This window comes from Bacillus rossius, chromosome 2, assembly GCF_032445375.1.
Source record: "Bacillus rossius redtenbacheri isolate Brsri chromosome 2, Brsri_v3, whole genome shotgun sequence".
NCBI classification, from domain to species: Eukaryota; Metazoa; Arthropoda; class Insecta; order Phasmatodea; family Bacillidae; genus Bacillus; species Bacillus rossius.
This window is the reverse complement of record NC_086331.1, coordinates 25,135,752-25,153,745: the sequence shown is the minus strand read 5'-3', so window position 1 is coordinate 25,153,745 and position 17,994 is coordinate 25,135,752. Positions and strand designations below refer to the sequence as shown.

Here is a 17,994-nt window from a genome sequence, read left to right as displayed (position 1 = left end):
TCCAAATAGCAGCAGTTCAGTCATCCGGAGTCAGTATTTCCATGGCCTGCCGAAATCATTCAAGACAAATGCTCACTATAGGCTATTTCCAATGCCTTTTCTAATGTCCCTGGTCCGTGTGACGTGTAGAGACAAGATTTAATGGTTTTATATTTGGCTGATTTCGTTCTTAGAACAAGAGATTTTGTTATTCATAAAGATAGAATAATATTAAACAAATTTGACTCTTAAATGTTTTATTATACTTAATTCACCAACTGTGTCATTTTGACTGGCACTTTTGCAATAATTATAATATAATTATTGGTAATAAGCTCAGAACATTAAAAATAAATTTGAAAGTATTTCTGTGTCTGGAAAATGTACCAATGTGTTAATGTTAACTTGAGTTACTAATAACAGTTGCAAGAAGAAAAAAAGTTAAAAAAATTTGCTATCTATTTAGTATACATAAATTTTGGTACAAACTTCATGCTAAATAAATTAAAATCTTTGAATTTAATATATTAAAATTTATGGTTCTGTGAATTCAGTTCACGTTTTAATTAAAAATGCAGATTTATTTCATGAATTTGTTCTATTTGGTGGATTATGGTGTATTACTTGCATTTCGGTGTTATATGGTTTGTTGACATAATTTTTGGTGTTATTTAATTTTTATTGCAATTCACTATGTAATGTTGTCCTTAGTCATGTGTTATCTTCTGTAATGACATCGTTTATTCCCATATAAAAAATGAACACAGTTAGTCGACCCACAAGAAACATGAGGACCCATTTAACCTTGGAATTTGAAACACTAAAGGAGAACGGCATAATGCTCATTATTCTGGAACAAATTACATCAATAAAAATTGCATTACAAATACTACAGCTCTCTTGCCAAGAAATTACCTGTATGGGAACATTTATAGGTACCTTTACAGTGCTGAAAGGGAACCAATTTGACTGGAATGAAGACATACAGGCATATATGGAGAGGGTTCTTAACACCTTTCAGGGGAATTAGGGGGTTTCATAAGTACAGGAATTTGGAATTTGGCAAAACATTTAGTGAGAGAATTTTCATGGTGGAGGCCTTTCTTCCACACTTTTCCACACTTTTTTGCCCAAACGCTGAAGGATACTTTTGTAATATTCCTTGTTGTCTGTCTGCCCACTAGCGGCAAATTTGTGATGCATGATACCGGTAGACTAGGAAAAAAACCATCACCTTCACATTTGACCAACATTGTTGCACTTTTTTGCTGTGGAAAACTTGACACTTCAACTACGATGATTGTGCATTTATTCCAGGGACATACCCATAAAGCAATGACTCTTCACCTGTAATAACTCTATTTAACAAATGTGGGTCAGTTTTTGCCCGATTATACAGTTTTTGGGATACTTTTAAGTCTGTGTTTTTACTGCTTGTCTGACAACAATTTTGGAATGATTTTTGTGGACACTCAAGGCATGTTCAAATCTGTAGTTAAAATTGACAGAATTGCAAAAAAACTTAAGTTCAGTTCTTCAGCCATTTCCCTGACTCTACTTTCACAATGTTTTCGTTAATTTTTGAAGTCAAAGGTCAACCTGATTGGGAGTCACCTTAGTCCAATCTTTGCATCTGCTGAACCAGATGGAAACCTTTTACTGGCTCAGACATTTACCCCTGAATGCTGTTTTTAGAGTTTATAAGTCTCAAAAACTGATTTCCTGGTTTTAAAACCATATTAATTTTCTGTCCTGTTTTTACATCCATTTTGCAAAATAAATTATCAGTCAAGAACCGAAAACACTTCTTCAATCACTAGGATGCCATTCTCTACTGCACAAAGATATTCTGGTGATTTATCAGAATATGTACAGGACAAAACAAGCTTCCTCTTCAACACCTGCAGGCAAATCTAGCCCTTCCTATTGAGCAGTGGAGACAGGGCACAGGGCTTAAAATTTTCCTGTTACACCTCGTTATGTACAGACAAAATTATATATTTTTTTAGGGGATTTGCCCATCAAATTAGGAAAAATATTTTTTAAAAGAAAAACCATGTTAAGTTCAATATAAACTCAGAACATAAACACATGGACAGCTCCACATGACCAATTACAGTAAAACAGTATGAAAGAGGCAAACAGTGAAACATGCACCTAACCAACATTTAAAATAAAATAACTTTTGTTGGTGAGAAAAAGCCGAAAAAATATAATTTTAAGAAATAATTGAAGATCAGAGGAACAAAAACCACCCCACCTTGAATGCCAACAGAAAAACAAATTAATTACATCACATTGTGACCATAAGTAGAAGGAAGGGCTGCTGTGTGTGCAAGCTCCTAAAGAAAAAGTGTTCAAACTCTGCGCAAAAGCACTACACTCCATTGTCTCTTAACCAGGAGTGGAAGGGCAGTGAAATTGTATCAGAAAAGAGCTAGGAAATAAGGAAGGCATCTCAACTTGAAGGAAGCGAAGGTAGTGCTCCACATTAGCCAAAACTGAAAGTAGAACAACACTACCAGTGCAGGTTGATTATTCGACTGCATTCAAAAAAAGTGAGTTTTTATATCTGAAAATATGAGATGGAAAAGCATTAACCATGTTGTAACTTTGAGTGATTTTATCAGACAATAGCTGAGATAAATTTTCCATTCTTTACATTACTTACTTCATAATTGTTTTGCAGCTTTCCCTTAGTGACAGTGGTTCTCATTTAAGGGGGTCAAAATACACTGCATGCAAGGGCAGAGTGGGTGGTGTAGTCTCTCACTGCTCCATTCCATACCACCTTTCACAGGTCAACAAATACCGGCAAACCCCATTTTGTAGTTAGTGTCTTTCCCTCTATTTCACCCGAATCCCTTCCAGATCTGCCTCTGGACTGTCAGCTTTATCTTTCTGTTTATTTATGAGTTTAGCACTTTCAGCAAGCAGTTATGTATTATTGATGGGAACTATCATATGATATAGATGTAGCAGTATCTACACTGGCTATGACCATATGCTGTGCAAGTTGGGTCTATAAATAAATAGATAACTGTGCTTAGATATTATGAATGGCTGAGAAATCTAATAGCATAGATTATCTCAAAAAAAAATTTAATATGCAAAAATAAAGCTTATTGCAGTGGTTCAAGCACTATACAAACTTCTGTTGCATCAACTTCTTTAGTTGATCACTTTCAGAGACATGTAAATAACTTAAGAATGCAATAAAATATTTATGAAAAACTGTTTCAGTTATGTTTGGGAGCACTTGGACAATGGTTACATGCAAGGCATGTGTGATCTAGTAGCTCCTCTCTTAGTGATCCTGGATGACGAGGGAGCTACTTACGCTTGTTTTTGTTGTCTCATGGAAAGAATGGGAGGTAATTTTCCTAATGGTGGCGCAATGGACAATCAGCTGGCCAACATGAGGTGAGTGCTCTTTTACTTTTAAGATCATTATGCACCAATCCCTCACGTAGCACCACTAATGCATTCCTAAATATGTTCGACTGTTCGTGTTAGGCAAAATTGCGTATTCTGAAGCATTGGTCTCCATAAATAGCAAGGCTAATTTACTTAATGTGTTACAAAATGTGTAGGGAAATATTCTTCACGTAATATAAATGCATAGAAAAATACTCAAAGATAAATACGTCACAACATTTATCTTTATAAGCCTACCGTTGAATACTTTGTATGACAAATACAACACCGCGTAACAGGAGATACTTATTGTCAGTCGGCTGGTTGACTGGCCTGCCCAGGCGTGACCTTCATCTCATGTCATGTACCTTTCACCAAACTTTCCAAACCATCCTTTACTGGCAGTGAAACCGATATTACTGTCCAGATATTAACATTTTAATTTTTCAAAAATTAAAGTGGTTATTCATGTATCACCGCTTGGTTCACATCAATCCTGTCAGGGCCCTGATTTTTTTCCATTGCACCATTCATTTAACAACCTTTTTCATGTGAATCATCTGTTCATTTCTGTTCCGGTATCTAATGTCAAATATATTCCCCCTAGTACAACCAACAGCATCAGACTTATATAAACGTTTGATAGAGTCCTTATTTCATATGATTGTGCGCACAGTTTACTTGCTTAAAACTAAAGTGCGACCAACATAAGTGTGGCCTTCATGACATTCTGCACGCCGTAATACTTCTAGTTTTATCTCAAATACTTGAACACAATGCATTACTCTCTCACTCTGAAGCCAGGATTCCAATATGATTCCAACTGCACGTACAGTTACCGGCAGACGAATGGGCAGACGTTGCTTTGTGCGTGAGCGTGCTATTTCCTGCCATTGGCTAGACTGAAGTTCATCACGGCCCGGCCTGTGGCCGTGCGACAACGGTACAGCACGGCGGCATACACGCGATGAAAAACATTTGGTCCTTTACACTCCATAGTCGCAACTGAACTTGCCGTAGCTGATGTTTGTACAACAGCCAATAGTGTAGTCAGACCTGCGCGTGCATCTCTTCCCCCCCTCGTAAGGCTAACTGTATGCCACAGTACATCTGTTGTCAACCGAGTTGAAGCAGACTTCGTGGCATCATGCCCGACTTTTTTTTTGCCTGTGGCGATTTTGTGCTAAATAAAATTTATAGACGTGCTGTTCAAGACTTGGGCAGTAAAATTAACATCACGTTAAATTAATTCATGCAATCTGAAGACATGCTAAGTGAGGGATTGGTGTATTATAATACTGTATACTGTACTCTTAAATTAGTAATGAATGCTTATGACTTACACTCATAATTTTCAAAAATTGTTGCTGGAAAATGGGCCACTTGGAACTGAGCATCAGAAAAGTTTTTCATTTTACATCTTAAATGATCATCAAATGAACCACTTATTTCAGAAACAGCACAAGTCACTGAAACCTAATTTTTCAGGTAGGCTCAGTACAAAAAATATCTATACCTATTTAATTGTTTAATGAAAATTTTGTATTTTTTCCTTGATTATAATGTAAATTTATCCGTGCTTGTGTTGGGAAAAAAACACACTTCTAGGTTGCCTTAATATTGACTTATGTTGTTTCTGAAATAAACACAATTCTTTTAACACCACCTTCAACTATTTTTATTTGTGTTGAAATTTGTGTGTTGCATAAATACAAGAAATTGCACACAAATTAACTTATTATATGAAAGCGTACTATGATGATTTTCCTGTCATAGGAAGCTTAAGCCTTCTTGCTACTAGGATATAAATAGACAGTATTCAAGATAAACAAAGTAATATTTCCTTTCTGTTAGGGAAACTTACAAGCATAGAAAAAGTGCTGAATATAAGTCATAAGCAAATATTAAATTCAAAGGACAAGATACTATTATTACATTATTAAACAACACGACCAGTTAACATTGGAGTACAATCCCAAAAATAACAACAAATTCAATATTTCTGATTCAAAATGGACAGCAATAAGTTTCAATATAAAGATGAGTACGTAACGTATGTGGAATGTGAATCTTGTGCGAATCGGGTTAAGTAAACAGCTCAAAACACACAATGTCTCAAGAGGAAGCTAACCACATTAGCTATAGTTGATCATGAGTTCACTAAGTAGGACCGATAAGAAAATAAATATTCTTAGTTTATATAGCCTTACCTTACTCATGATTAAAAAATTATCAATAACAATTTTAACATTATATTACATGATTACATGAATGCAGTAGTGCAACAAGTCATGAGGATAAAAAAAATCTACGATCCAGGTGATTTATTTGCCCTATGCAGGGCAAACAACTCAAACATGTCAAAGTAATGAATACTAAAATGGCCTTTTACAACCCGTGAAACTTTTGTATTTTTTCCTTGATTATAATGTAAATATATCTGTGCCTGAGTTAGAAAAAAAAATAACAGTTCTATGTTGCCTTAATAAACATCATTGACTTATGTTGTTTCTGAAATAAACACTTTTTTTTAACAACCTCAACTATATTTATTTCTAATGAAATTAAAATTCACTGTATCCCTAGAAGGCTTGGATAAGGAATCAACAAATGCCAAAGAGGGTACCGATCATGGGCTTCATAAATACACAACACAAGGCAAAACGAATTGTTTAACGAAGATAGACTATAAACATTAAGAAGAAACAAAATTTTGATTGTGGCGGCCATCTACTATGCCACTAAAAAAACCATACACTACAGCAACATTAAATGATTTCCGTACGCCCATCATCGGTCCTGCAGCACTGTCATCCGCGACTATAACACTCGTTCAAGAACCAACCGATAATGAGACACGTGGGTACGAGCTTAAAAAGTCTTTACAAAATATTACTCTGCAAGTGCACAAAATAGATCCATGTAGAGAAGGGTTGTTAAGGTGGAAAAAGGAGAGAGTAGGGGAAGTGTAAGGGAATTGGGAACACGATGGACCAAGCCTGGGATGTCCGATGGTAGCAGATGCATGGACCCAAGCACCAACATGCCAAGCATTGTTGCAATATCAGCAATTTTTTTTTTTTACACAGTTCCTACGGTGTAGTGTATGTCTCTTTTGTGCTGGCCAATTTTGCAAATTTCTAAATAAAAATTAAAACTTCTTTTGCTAAAACACAGCAATTATATTTTACAGTCAATAGTCTGTTGTCACTCTGTGTTGGCAATTTTGTTTCTAATCAACGTTCATTTCTTATTCCTTGCTTCCTGTTTCTCTTACTATCAAGCGGAAGCATAACATTATCGTCAGAATCAATCTTCAGTTTATAAACTTACTGAAAACGACATCACACCAATTGCAAACAACATCTAACACTCCAGGCTCAAAAATAATATTACCTCTTGAAACACTAAAACAGTCAATCATTGCCAGTGGCGGATCCAGGATTTTGGTTTGGGAGGGGCTTGACCCAGCTGAGGCTAGGCTTTATCAAGGCAAACACTAAAACAATAGTGGACCCAGATGCTCTTGGAGGGGGCTTGAGCCCCTTAGCCCCCCCTCTGGATCCGCTACTGATCATTGCTCATGAGTTGTCATCCAAGACAGTTGCCATGGTAGGTATAGGTAATTTTGAATTAACTGTAAAGTGAAGAAACAAAATAACACTTTGACTTATGTTGTATCTTTACCATTGAAAGCTCAGAGTAATGGGCTGACTGATGTGTGCCTACCTGTACAGAAGTTGAATTTATGCCCAACTCAAAACAGTCAAAATAGTGATATGTTGTTTCTCAAATAACTAATTCAAATGGCATGTAAGTGTACTTGTGAAATTACACTCGAGCCTAGAGAATTAAATTAATTTTTTTTGAGACACACCTACTTTTAAATAAAATTAATGACAAAATTGTTTCCTCCAGAAACTTTGTTTTTACACCTTACACCTTTTATCATTAAGGTTATTTATTTATTTATTTATTTATTTATTTCATATTTGTTGCATGCCTACCTACAGCTTATGGCCTTGCGTGGTAGGCACAATACAAACAACACAGGTACATGCAGACAGAACAAAACAATACAAAATACAAAACAACAAAACAAAAACAATACACACAACATGCAACATTTAACAATTAGTAAATAATTTCTTTACAAATTTATAATGAAGGAAATAAGAATATCACAAAAAAAATTACGTTAGGAATAGTTGTATTTTTTAAAATTTTATTTTGCTATCTAATACAGGAAAGAACCTTGCATATTTATTGTAATTTTTAGTGATTCTGAATAATAGATTGTTTGTTTTACTTAAAGTACAAATTGAAGATTGCTTACGACTATTGAATTAGGTATTCTAATTCCAGTATTGTGAAGAAAATAATTACAATTAATTGTATTTTTGTAACAATTGTGTACAAATAATGCATCTAAGATTTCTCTTCTTAATAATAAGGAACCACTAAACATTATTAAAACTGTAAATCATTTATTAATATGTATGCACTTTTTTCTAGATCTCTCATACAAATTTTGGATTCCGAAATATTTGAACTAATGCACCAAAATGGGGACTATACTCATTTCTACTTCTGCTATCGCTGGTTTTTATTGGATTTCAAACGTGGTAAGTGCGCTTAAATAAGTTTTTAAGTACTGTCAACTCAGAATTCATATGAATAAATATATATATTTTTTGTATAAGTTGTTTAAAACAGCAGAGTAAAATAACTCATCATATTGAACAAAGAAAATATGAAATTAAAGAAGTCTATTGACTTTTGACTTCTAAATAAATTCCTTGCTTAGAGAAATTACTGTCACAATTTAATCAAAATAACCATATCTCCAAAAGTTTTTAAAATTTGCTATGTTAAAATAATATTCATTTCAGAATATTCTTTCAGCATTTTAATATGTACTTTGATATGTCTATAACATTCTTGGATAAATAGCATGTTTAACATTTGACGTCAACCGGGGCTCCGCCCCCTTGAGCCTGGCCAGGCGTCGTTCCCTTCCTCTCTTTTCGTTCCCCCCCCCCCCCCCCTTTTTTGTCCACCACCGACGGACATGGGCGTGTGTGGAAGTGTGTGTTAAAACTGCGTGCCAGACTGCAAGGAGGCATTTCGAGTCAGTGCGACGCCCCTTTTCTGAATTTATTTTATATACACTCCTTTATAATTCTTATTCTCTAGTCCCAGTGCTGGGTGTGTCATAAGTGTCACTTGTGTCGCTGTTGTTCGGAGTTAGGGACGCTGCCCGGGCGAACCCGAACAGGCACAGACTTGGACAAGACTAGAAAGGTCTCGAAAGAGCCACCTTAGTGTATAAGAACTTTCTGCTGTGTTCTTCCACCGTCGAGGCACGAGGCCGCTGAGTAACCCTGCCCGGGCATGGCGCAATCGCTGGCGCACGATATTAGCGCGAGCGACGCTGCGCTCGAGTCAGTCCGTCATCACCACCGGTCGGGAGCGCACGCGTCTGCAACCCGGGGACTTCATCTCTTGCTAAACTTTGATCGAGTAATTCTGGCATGTAAAGTAATCTCCAAAAACCTTTTCATTTTATCCCCGGGGCGTCTCTCAACCGGCGGGCTGTTTAACTAATCGTATTTCTCGCTTAGAGACTTTCACTAATCTTCCTACGTAGAGACTTTGTGTGTAGCCACGAGAGTGAGCTAACTTCATCTAATCTGGTCCGTGCCTCGGCATTTTAACAGTGTAACGTAATCATGTATGTGAGATCGGGCGGAAGGAATAAAAGGCATAAAATCTAGTACTGTGAGTATTCTTTACTGACCACGTGGTACTTCCTTACTATAGCTAGGTGTGAGGCGTACCCGGCGCCTTAAGATCGGGCTAGGCAGGGTCAGTCAATACTCCAAGCAACAGAAATAGGGCTGGTAACTCGCCTCGCTCGGGTCACGTCACACCCTGAGAGAGAGGTTTAGCCGGGGTCCACGTGCCCTTACACGTGGTGGCGCCCAGTTCCATCAGAGACTGTCGGGATCCACAGCCGAGTAGCCCTCAATTGGCGCCCAACGTGGGGCGAGTTACCTCTTCCGCGGAGACCAGAGCGTGTGAGTTACGCGGTTGTGCACCGAAACACGGGAGCCTGGAAGATAACGGACCGGCCGGCCACGTGGCACGTGACCAGGTCAAGAGCGCGCACAGCCCACGGAACTCCCAGCGAGCGGCCGCGTGATCGCATCCCGGGAGAAAACAGCTGCCCAGACGGTGAGTGTGTGTGTGAGTACCGCCAACCGCGTCGCGCGCGTAGCGAGGAGAAGAGAGACGCCCACCTGTCTCACCACCACACACCACCATGTCGGACAACCACGGACAGAACCCCGGACCGGACCCTATCCAGGCAAGCGAACTGTTTCAACTAAATGCCATGTACTGTGCCGTTTGCGTACGACCACGTCAGATGGGCGGGGCAGCAGGGGTCTCGTGGACGGACACGTGTGTATGCTTGGGAAAGTATGACGGGCCACGTGTGCAGGGACTAACAGCGCGGGCGAAACATCACGGACTGGAATATAGGAAATGCACGAGTATGGAATGTGACGGGGAGGCGCGGGAGGGAGGATGGTGTAGGAACTGTCGAGCATTTAAACACACCAAGTGTCTGACTAAGCCCGAGGTGACATCACTACGAGACGAGTGGTACACGTGTCAGTGGTGCCAACACGTGAGACAGACGGCGCAAGACACCAGCGGACCGACGGACCGCATCCCGGACCAACCACGGGCTAGACTCACGCTAGTAGGCCACGTGGAGCTCCCCGAGTTCGCCGGCAGGACCAGTGACGACCCGCGGAAGTTCTTAACCACGTGCCGGGGGCGGCTGGACCGGTATGGAGTGCCAGAAAACGAGTGGGCGGACCGCGTGGGGAACGCACTCAGAGGGGACGCGAAGACGTGGTGGCAGATCGTGCATGAGTACGATATGCCGTGGCCAGACTTCACGAGACGTTTCAAAGCGCGATTCGCAGACGTGAAGGCGGATATGAGGGCGCGCGCTGAACTTTACTGTCTCGAACAACACCAGACGGAGACGGCGGAAGCTTTCGTCGTGAAGAAGGTGCGGCTGTACAAGCGGTTGTTCCCTGACAGCGAACCCACGGAGATGTTGGAACATGTGGTTGAGCTGATGCGCCCGGAGATCCGCCCCCACTTACGCGCGGTGACGCAACTGACGGCGGAAGAGTTCATCCAGTACGCCCGCGCCGTGGAGCTGGACTTGAAAGCCGCGAGACCGACCAAAATAACTACGTCAGCTACCGCTAAGGCCGAGACCACGACCACAGCAGACGCTAGGGCGCTGGTGCCCTACGTCACGCCCGACTCTGATGTCAACACGAGACGCGGCGGGGCCGGCCAGGGCAGCCAACCTCCACCAGCGTGGCGGACGCGCGCCATCGGCGCCGGCCCACCACCACAGTGCCACACATGCCCGGCAAGCACGTTTCATTGGCACGAAGACTGCCTGGTGTGCAACAAATACCGGCCGGACTTCGCAGCGCGTCAGCAGGCGGGAAACGGGCGACAGGGGGCGGTGAGCTAAAGCAGTTCTTCTCCCCCGCACCACCAACAACAACAACGACAGGGCCACTCCTGGGCCACGTGGGCGCGGCGGAAGCCAACCTGCTGCGAATCCCGGTGGTCGTCAACGGGCACGCTGTTCACGCGCTCGTTGACACCGCCGCCAGCTATAACTGCGTCACGACGCGGGTGGTTGACCCCGCCAAGTTCGAACCCAGGGAAGGGCGCCTGCACCTGGCCACGACAGGGGACGCCTGTCACACCCAGAGCGTCACGACATTGGAGGTGTACGTGCGGGACCAGCTGTCAACAACGACAGCCGTGGTGGTGGAGCAGCTGCGGGAGGATGTCATCCTGGGGCTCCCATGGCTCTCCGAACAGCACGCCTACATCGACGTCCGGGCCGGGTGCGTGCACGTCGGCACCCGGGGACGACGGAGCGTCTACGGACTGGGGCAGCCCATACCACCCAAAGTAACCAAGGTCAGTCTCGACGAGTTCCGTCACGGGGTCCCCCCGGAAGTCCGTGACCGCATTCAAAACACCCTAGATCAGCAGTGCAGTGTGTTCGCGGCCGCGGACCCGTTAACACGTACCACCCTAGCTGAACATGACATCCCGACTTATCCTCATGAACCCATGTTCATCCCACCTGGCAGTTACGGACACGTAGGTAAGCAGGCCATCCTTGAACAGATCCAAGAAATGCTCCAAGACGGGATAATCGAGCCCAGCGAGAGTCCCTATAACTTCCAAATAGTTTTGGCGGAGAAGAAGGACGGGAAGTTACGCTTTTGCGTTAACTTTAAACCCATCAACAAAATCACTATAAACGCACCACCACCCCTCTTGAGCATAGCTGACACCCTAGCAGGGCTGGGTAACGCAAAAATCTTTTCATCTCTGGATCTAAAATCGGGCTATTGGCAAGTGCCTATAAAACCGGAAGACAGGCCTAAAACAGCTTTCACCTCACCAGACGGACGCCGATTCCAATTCTGTGCGATGCCATTCGGCCTACAAGACGCCCCCGCTACTTTCCAAGGAATGATGACGAAAGTCCTGGATAACTACTCCGGCAAGTTCACTGCGGCATACTTAGATGATATAATCACATGGTCACAAACATGGGAGGAACACGCACACCATTTAGCGCTAGTATTAGAAGACTAGCTACCCACGGCCTAACTTGCAACAGAGAGAAATGTCATCTAGGAACTACCGAGCTGGGCTTTCTGGTGTTAGTTGTCAACGCGGAGGGTAACAGACCGACGGAGGAACAACTGCGCGTCATCCTAGACAAAGAGCCCCCGCGCACACGCAAACAGCTACAAAAATTCCTCGGCCTAGCCAATTGGCTTCGAGCTTTCATCCCGGAGTTTTCCATTGTAGCCGCCCCCCTGACGGACCAACTGTCACCCAAGCGGCCGTTCAGGTGGACCGCCGAGATCCAGAAGGCTTTCGACGAGCTGAAACGCAGGTTTGCCAACTGTCACTTACTAGCGCGCCTCGACCCGACCAAGCCCTTGATCGTGCAGACGGACGCAAGTGAGGAAGGGATAGGGGCAATACTTTTACAACTCGATGAAGAAGGGGCGCCACGAGTCATAGAATACTCCAGCGCAAAGTTCGGTGACGTGGAGAGGCGATACAGCGTCAACGAGAGGGAATGTCTGGGGGTAGTCTGGGCCCTTAGACGCTATCGGCCGCACTTGGAAGGACAGAAGTTTACGTTGCGCACGGACAGCCAGTGTTTGAAGTGGTTGGCTACGATGCAGGGCAGACGATCCAAGCTGACGCGGTGGGCCATGTTGCTGCAGTCGCTAGACTTTGAGGTAGAGCATGTGCCCGGGAGACAGAATGAGCTAACGGACGAGCTGTCACGCGACCCGGACAGCACTGCCATCGCCCGAGATGACGCAGATTGGGAGGAGCTGTTGCCGCCCACTAGCGCCCGCCAGACTAACCAGGCTCAAACACCCACGCCATATGCGGCCGTTTGCGCGGTTATCCCCGACACCACGCCGACACTGCCACCGGGCGCCGAACTGGATGACCTTGACGCATACGTACGGGCGGTGCAGCTGACGGACGCGGAGACGCAGGAGCTCGTACGACGATGCGGAGAGGCTAACTGCGAGGGATACCGAGTGGTTGACGGACCGCTGCTGGCACGCCCGAAAGGGACAGAAGATCCATGGCGGACGTTCGCACCGGGACCCACGCGGAGGGAAATCTTTGATATGATGCATGTCAACCGGCTAGCCGGACACCCAGGGGCGGACCAGACACTTCGTGACGTCCGAGGACTGTTCCACTGGCCCGGGGTGGCGAAGTTTGTGAGAGACAGCGTGCGCAGATGTCGGCATTGTCAGCGCCGTAAGACGCGCCGGTCAGACGGGACAGCCCAGCAAGTACCGAGGCAGCCGACGGAGCCGTTTCACACGGTCGCACTGGACCTGATGGGGCCCTACCCGCGCTCAGCCAAGGGGAAAAAGTTCCTTCTAGTCGTCACCGACTGCTTTACTCACTGGGTAGAGGCGTACCCGCACTCCAATGCCCGCGCCGGCACCATCGCGCGAGTCCTAGAGACGGAATTTTTTCCTAGGTGGGGCTACCCTAGGGTGATTCTAACCGACAATGCCACACAATTCACTGGTCGGACGTGGACCCAGCTGGGGAAGAAGTGGAGGGTGATTTTACACACCACCCCCGTATACCACCCCCGCGCCAACCCGACAGAACGGAGAAACCAAGAGATCAAGGCGCAGCTACGCCTCTGTCTCGCTGACGACCACTCGCAATGGGATACCCACATTCCCCAGATACTTTACTGCCTCCGGCGGCGTGTGAACGCGGCAACGGGAGAGACACCCGCCAACATGGTGCAGGGGCGGAACCTTTTCCTCCCCGGGGAATATCACGTGAGGCAGCAGCGGGAGGCGGGGCAGGAAGTAGAAACGCACGAGCGCAGGCTGGAGCGGCTGTCAGAGGCGCGTGACGCGGCGCGGCGGCACCAGACAACATATCAGACGCAACGCATGCCGGAAACCCCACACCCACCCCCCGACCTGAACCCAGGGCAAATGGTGTATGCAAGGCTGCACCCGCTTTCCGCCGGGCACCGGAACTACTGTGCCGGGCTAGCGCCCAAATGGATAGGCCCCGTACCTTTCATAAGGGCGGGCCCTACGATGGTCACCATCAAACTGCCCTCAGAGCAGGCCGCCAAATACCATAGGGACGATATCAGAATAGCGCATGAGGTGGAAGAGACTGATAAGACGGGGAAGACTGAGAGCGGGGGTAGCGGCGCGGCCATTGGCTGCAGAGGGGGCTGAAGGGACGGAGGGGCCGAAGGACGGAGGGGAGGCCTGGCCAGAGGAGGCGGAAGAGGGGGAAGAGACGGCGAGCGGAGGGGTGGCGCGGCCAGAGGAGGCGGAGGAGGGGAAAGAGACGGCAAGCGGAGTGGCGGCGCTTCGAGAGGGGGCGGAGGGGGTAGAGGAAACAGGAGAGACGGAGAGCGGAGAAGCCGCATGGCCGATTACGTCAACCCCGACGGACACTGAAGGGGGCGGGTTTAGAGGTTTCCCGGAAGTAGAGGCAAGGCTGGAGGCACCTGTTGTGGCGGCGGGGACCCGGCCGCGACAGATGTTAGAGGACTCGGAAGGCGAGGTCTCTCCATTTAGGGGGTTCCTCAATGACATGGGCGGAGGGTTAGGAGGCCAAGCTGGGCCGCAACCACTCATATGGGAACCGGATGAGGCAGAGAGTAGACCCGGATCACCGGAAGAACCGCTATGGCCCCTCCACTATTCTCTAGCGGACTCCACGTTCAGCGTGAGGGTGGAAGAGCCGACTGATGACGAGAGAGAAGCAGGCGGGTCGGCGGACGCCGCGACGGAAGTGCCCACACCCGCACCACGGTACAATCTCCGGCCACGCCCCCCGCCAGTCAGGGGAGGGGGTGACGGCGCACGGAATGAGGGTGACCAAAGCCGGTGCAAGCGGAGGGAAGCGTCGCCATGCCAGGCTGTTTCGGAGGGGGGCAATTGACGTCAACGGGGGCTCCGCCCCCTTGAGCCTGGCCAGGCGTCGTTCCCTTCCTCTCTTTTCGTTCCCCCCCCCCCTTTTTTGTCCACCACCGACGGACATGGGCGTGTGTGGAAGTGTGTGTTAAAACTGCGTGCCAGACTGCAAGGAGGCATTTCGAGTCAGTGCGACGCCCCTTTTCTGAATTTATTTTATATACACTCCTTTATAATTCTTATTCTCTAGTCCCAGTGCTGGGTGTGTCATAAGTGTCACTTGTGTCGCTGTTGTTCGGAGTTAGGGACGCTGCCCGGGCGAACCCGAACAGGCACAGACTTGGACAAGACTAGAAAGGTCTCGAAAGAGCCACCTTAGTGTATAAGAACTTTCTGCTGTGTTCTTCCACCGTCGAGGCACGAGGCCGCTGAGTAACCCTGCCCGGGCGTGGCGCAATCGCTGGCGCACGATATTAGCGCGAGCGACGCTGCGCTCGAGTCAGTCCGTCATCACCACCGGTCGGGAGCGCACGCGTCTGCAACCCGGGGACTTCATCTCTTGCTAAACTTTGATCGAGTAATTCTGGCATGTAAAGTAATCTCCAAAAACCTTTTCATTTTATCCCCGGGGCGTCTCTCAACCGGCGGGCTGTTTAACTAATCGTATTTCTCGCTTAGAGACTTTCACTAATCTTCCTACGTAGAGACTTTGTGTGTAGCCACGAGAGTGAGCTAACTTCATCTAATCTGGTCCGTGCCTCGGCATTTTAACAGTGTAATGTAATCATGTATGTGAGATCGGGCGGAAGGAATAAAAGGCATAAAATCTAGTACTGTGAGTATTCTTTACTGACCACGTGGTACTTCCTTACTATAGCTAGGTGTGAGGCGTACCCGGCGCCTTAAGATCGGGCTAGGCAGGGTCAGTCAATACTCCAAGCAACAGAAATAGGGCTGGTAACTCGCCTCGCTCGGGTCACGTCACACCCTGAGAGAGAGGTTTAGCCGGGGTCCACGTGCCCTTACACGTGGTGGCGCCCAGTTCCATCAGAGACTGTCGGGATCCACAGCCGAGTAGCCCTCACATTATTTTCATATTTGTCTGCTGTATCTCCATCCATAAAATTTCACAAGTGCAAAGTAAAGTCATCTACCATTATATTTGCCAAAATTTGTTTTAATTATTTAATTATTTTTTTAACAAAATACTTTTTAAAATATTGCTACACAAAATTTATACTAATTGTATTAATATGTCACATAATGTGATAGCACATTGCAAAAAATATATCAAATTGTTTAAAAATATTCAGACCAAATGAATTATAAAAATTATTATGTTCTTCAATTTAAAATGCACCTCTTCTTACATTATTTTTACATTACAGTTTCTGATGTGTTAACACACAAATTTTAGCCAGTTATTTTTTATTTTGAGTAAAATGTGGCTTGTACCACTATCAGAATCACTCTATTTTGTTGAAAAAAAAGTGTAAAATAAGATTTTCATATAAGGTATGCTGAATAGTGAACTATCTTCGTAAAATAACATTAATTTATAAAATAAAAGTAATAACACAGTAGTCTTGCATTTTAAGAACCAAATTGAGCTGGTCAAGTCATTAGAGATAAGCAAACACTGAACAATCAAGGAAATTAGGGACTGAATCATTTATTACCTATTGTAAAGAACCAGCGCAGCATTTGCCTGATGTTGATTTTGGGGATCCATGAAATAACAAAATCAGAATGGATGGACCAGGATTCGAACCGGGCTCCTACCCAATGCAAGTCCAGCATTTTACATTACACTATCTCACTTGGTGACTTATGTTGAAATGTTCTGTATTTAACTTTCCAGAATTTGTGTATGAAGATGTCTTCAGCACTTGGGAAGTAATTTGGGCAGCTAAACATGTGGCCTCAAGTCACTTTGTGCTATTCATTGCACTGGCACTAGTTGAAACATATCGTGATATCATCTTGAGTAACAGTATGGATTTTACAGACATCATCAAGTTCTTCAATGGTAAGTGGGTATCGTTGTTTACTATGTTTGATATATTCTGTGAATGAAGTATAATAAAAATTTAGGGACTACCTGCTCCTTTACCAAAATAAAAGTAAACTAACACTAAAACTTAAGGGAAATTTTTTCTTTGATATATTTTGCAAAAATGTATGAATGACACTTCAATGGAAGTTCTTCATGTTTAGTAACATTTTTCTATTTCCTGACAACAGTGAAGGAAAGTCCCACAACATATAAAGAAATATTTCCTTCATTGAGAAGGAACATTCATTTAAAATATTTTGAAAAATAATTTACAGAATGAAAAAAAAAAAAATTGAAGCGCTTTACCAAATAGAGATTAGTCGTAAAATCACAAGCTGTAATTTAGTTGCAGATATCTAAAAAATTGCAATCATAATCTGTGAATCATCGCACAAAGTATCTGTGATCAAAGCAGCAATATCATCTGTCACAATCTTGTTTACGACATGACTAGCGCTCCAGCCGATGTGGCAAATTCAGGAGTTCGGAAACTGTAATTGCTGCCATATTACCAATGGCAGCTTTCAGTAAACTGGGACTCCTCTGAAGCCACCAATAGCAATGCAGCTTCAGTTTCCTTGAAACTGTGATTGATTCCAAACAACCAATAGTAGTTCATCTTCTTTTCTTTATGGCCTTATGGACTGTAAATATTTTTTTTTGTACTTCGCGAACACGACATTGGTTGCCATCAAAGCATCTGATAGAAGAACTAGACCCCAATAGTTCTCAACTACCCACTAGAGTGCAGCTCCTGTTTCCACCACCATAAATAGAAACTTTTGGTAATGTGAATGCGATTTTATTTGTAAGTTACGTATGTTATAGTCTATTCTGGAGCAAGTCTTTGTATTATTTAGCTATTGTAAGCATGTGGCTTTGCAAGCCACAGCTCTTTACCCACATTTTTCATAGTAATGTTTTTCAGTTAGGTAGTAAATCAGTTGATTATGTAGACTCAAGTTG

At 44.4% G+C, this 17,994-nt stretch overlaps 1 protein-coding gene across 1 annotated transcript in view; it reads left to right on the top strand.

Moving 5' to 3' along the window:
* LOC134529183 (small G protein signaling modulator 2-like) overlaps positions 1 to 17,994 on the top strand; it is a 312,573-nt gene that overhangs the window by 267,580 nt on the left and 26,999 nt on the right. Inside the window, exons 22-24 of the mRNA XM_063363019.1 lie at positions 3,223 to 3,402; positions 7,912 to 8,021; positions 16,834 to 17,001. Coding sequence (XP_063219089.1) covers positions 3,223 to 3,402; positions 7,912 to 8,021; positions 16,834 to 17,001 — 458 coding nt within the window. The remainder of the gene's footprint in view (positions 1 to 3,222; positions 3,403 to 7,911; positions 8,022 to 16,833; positions 17,002 to 17,994) is intronic.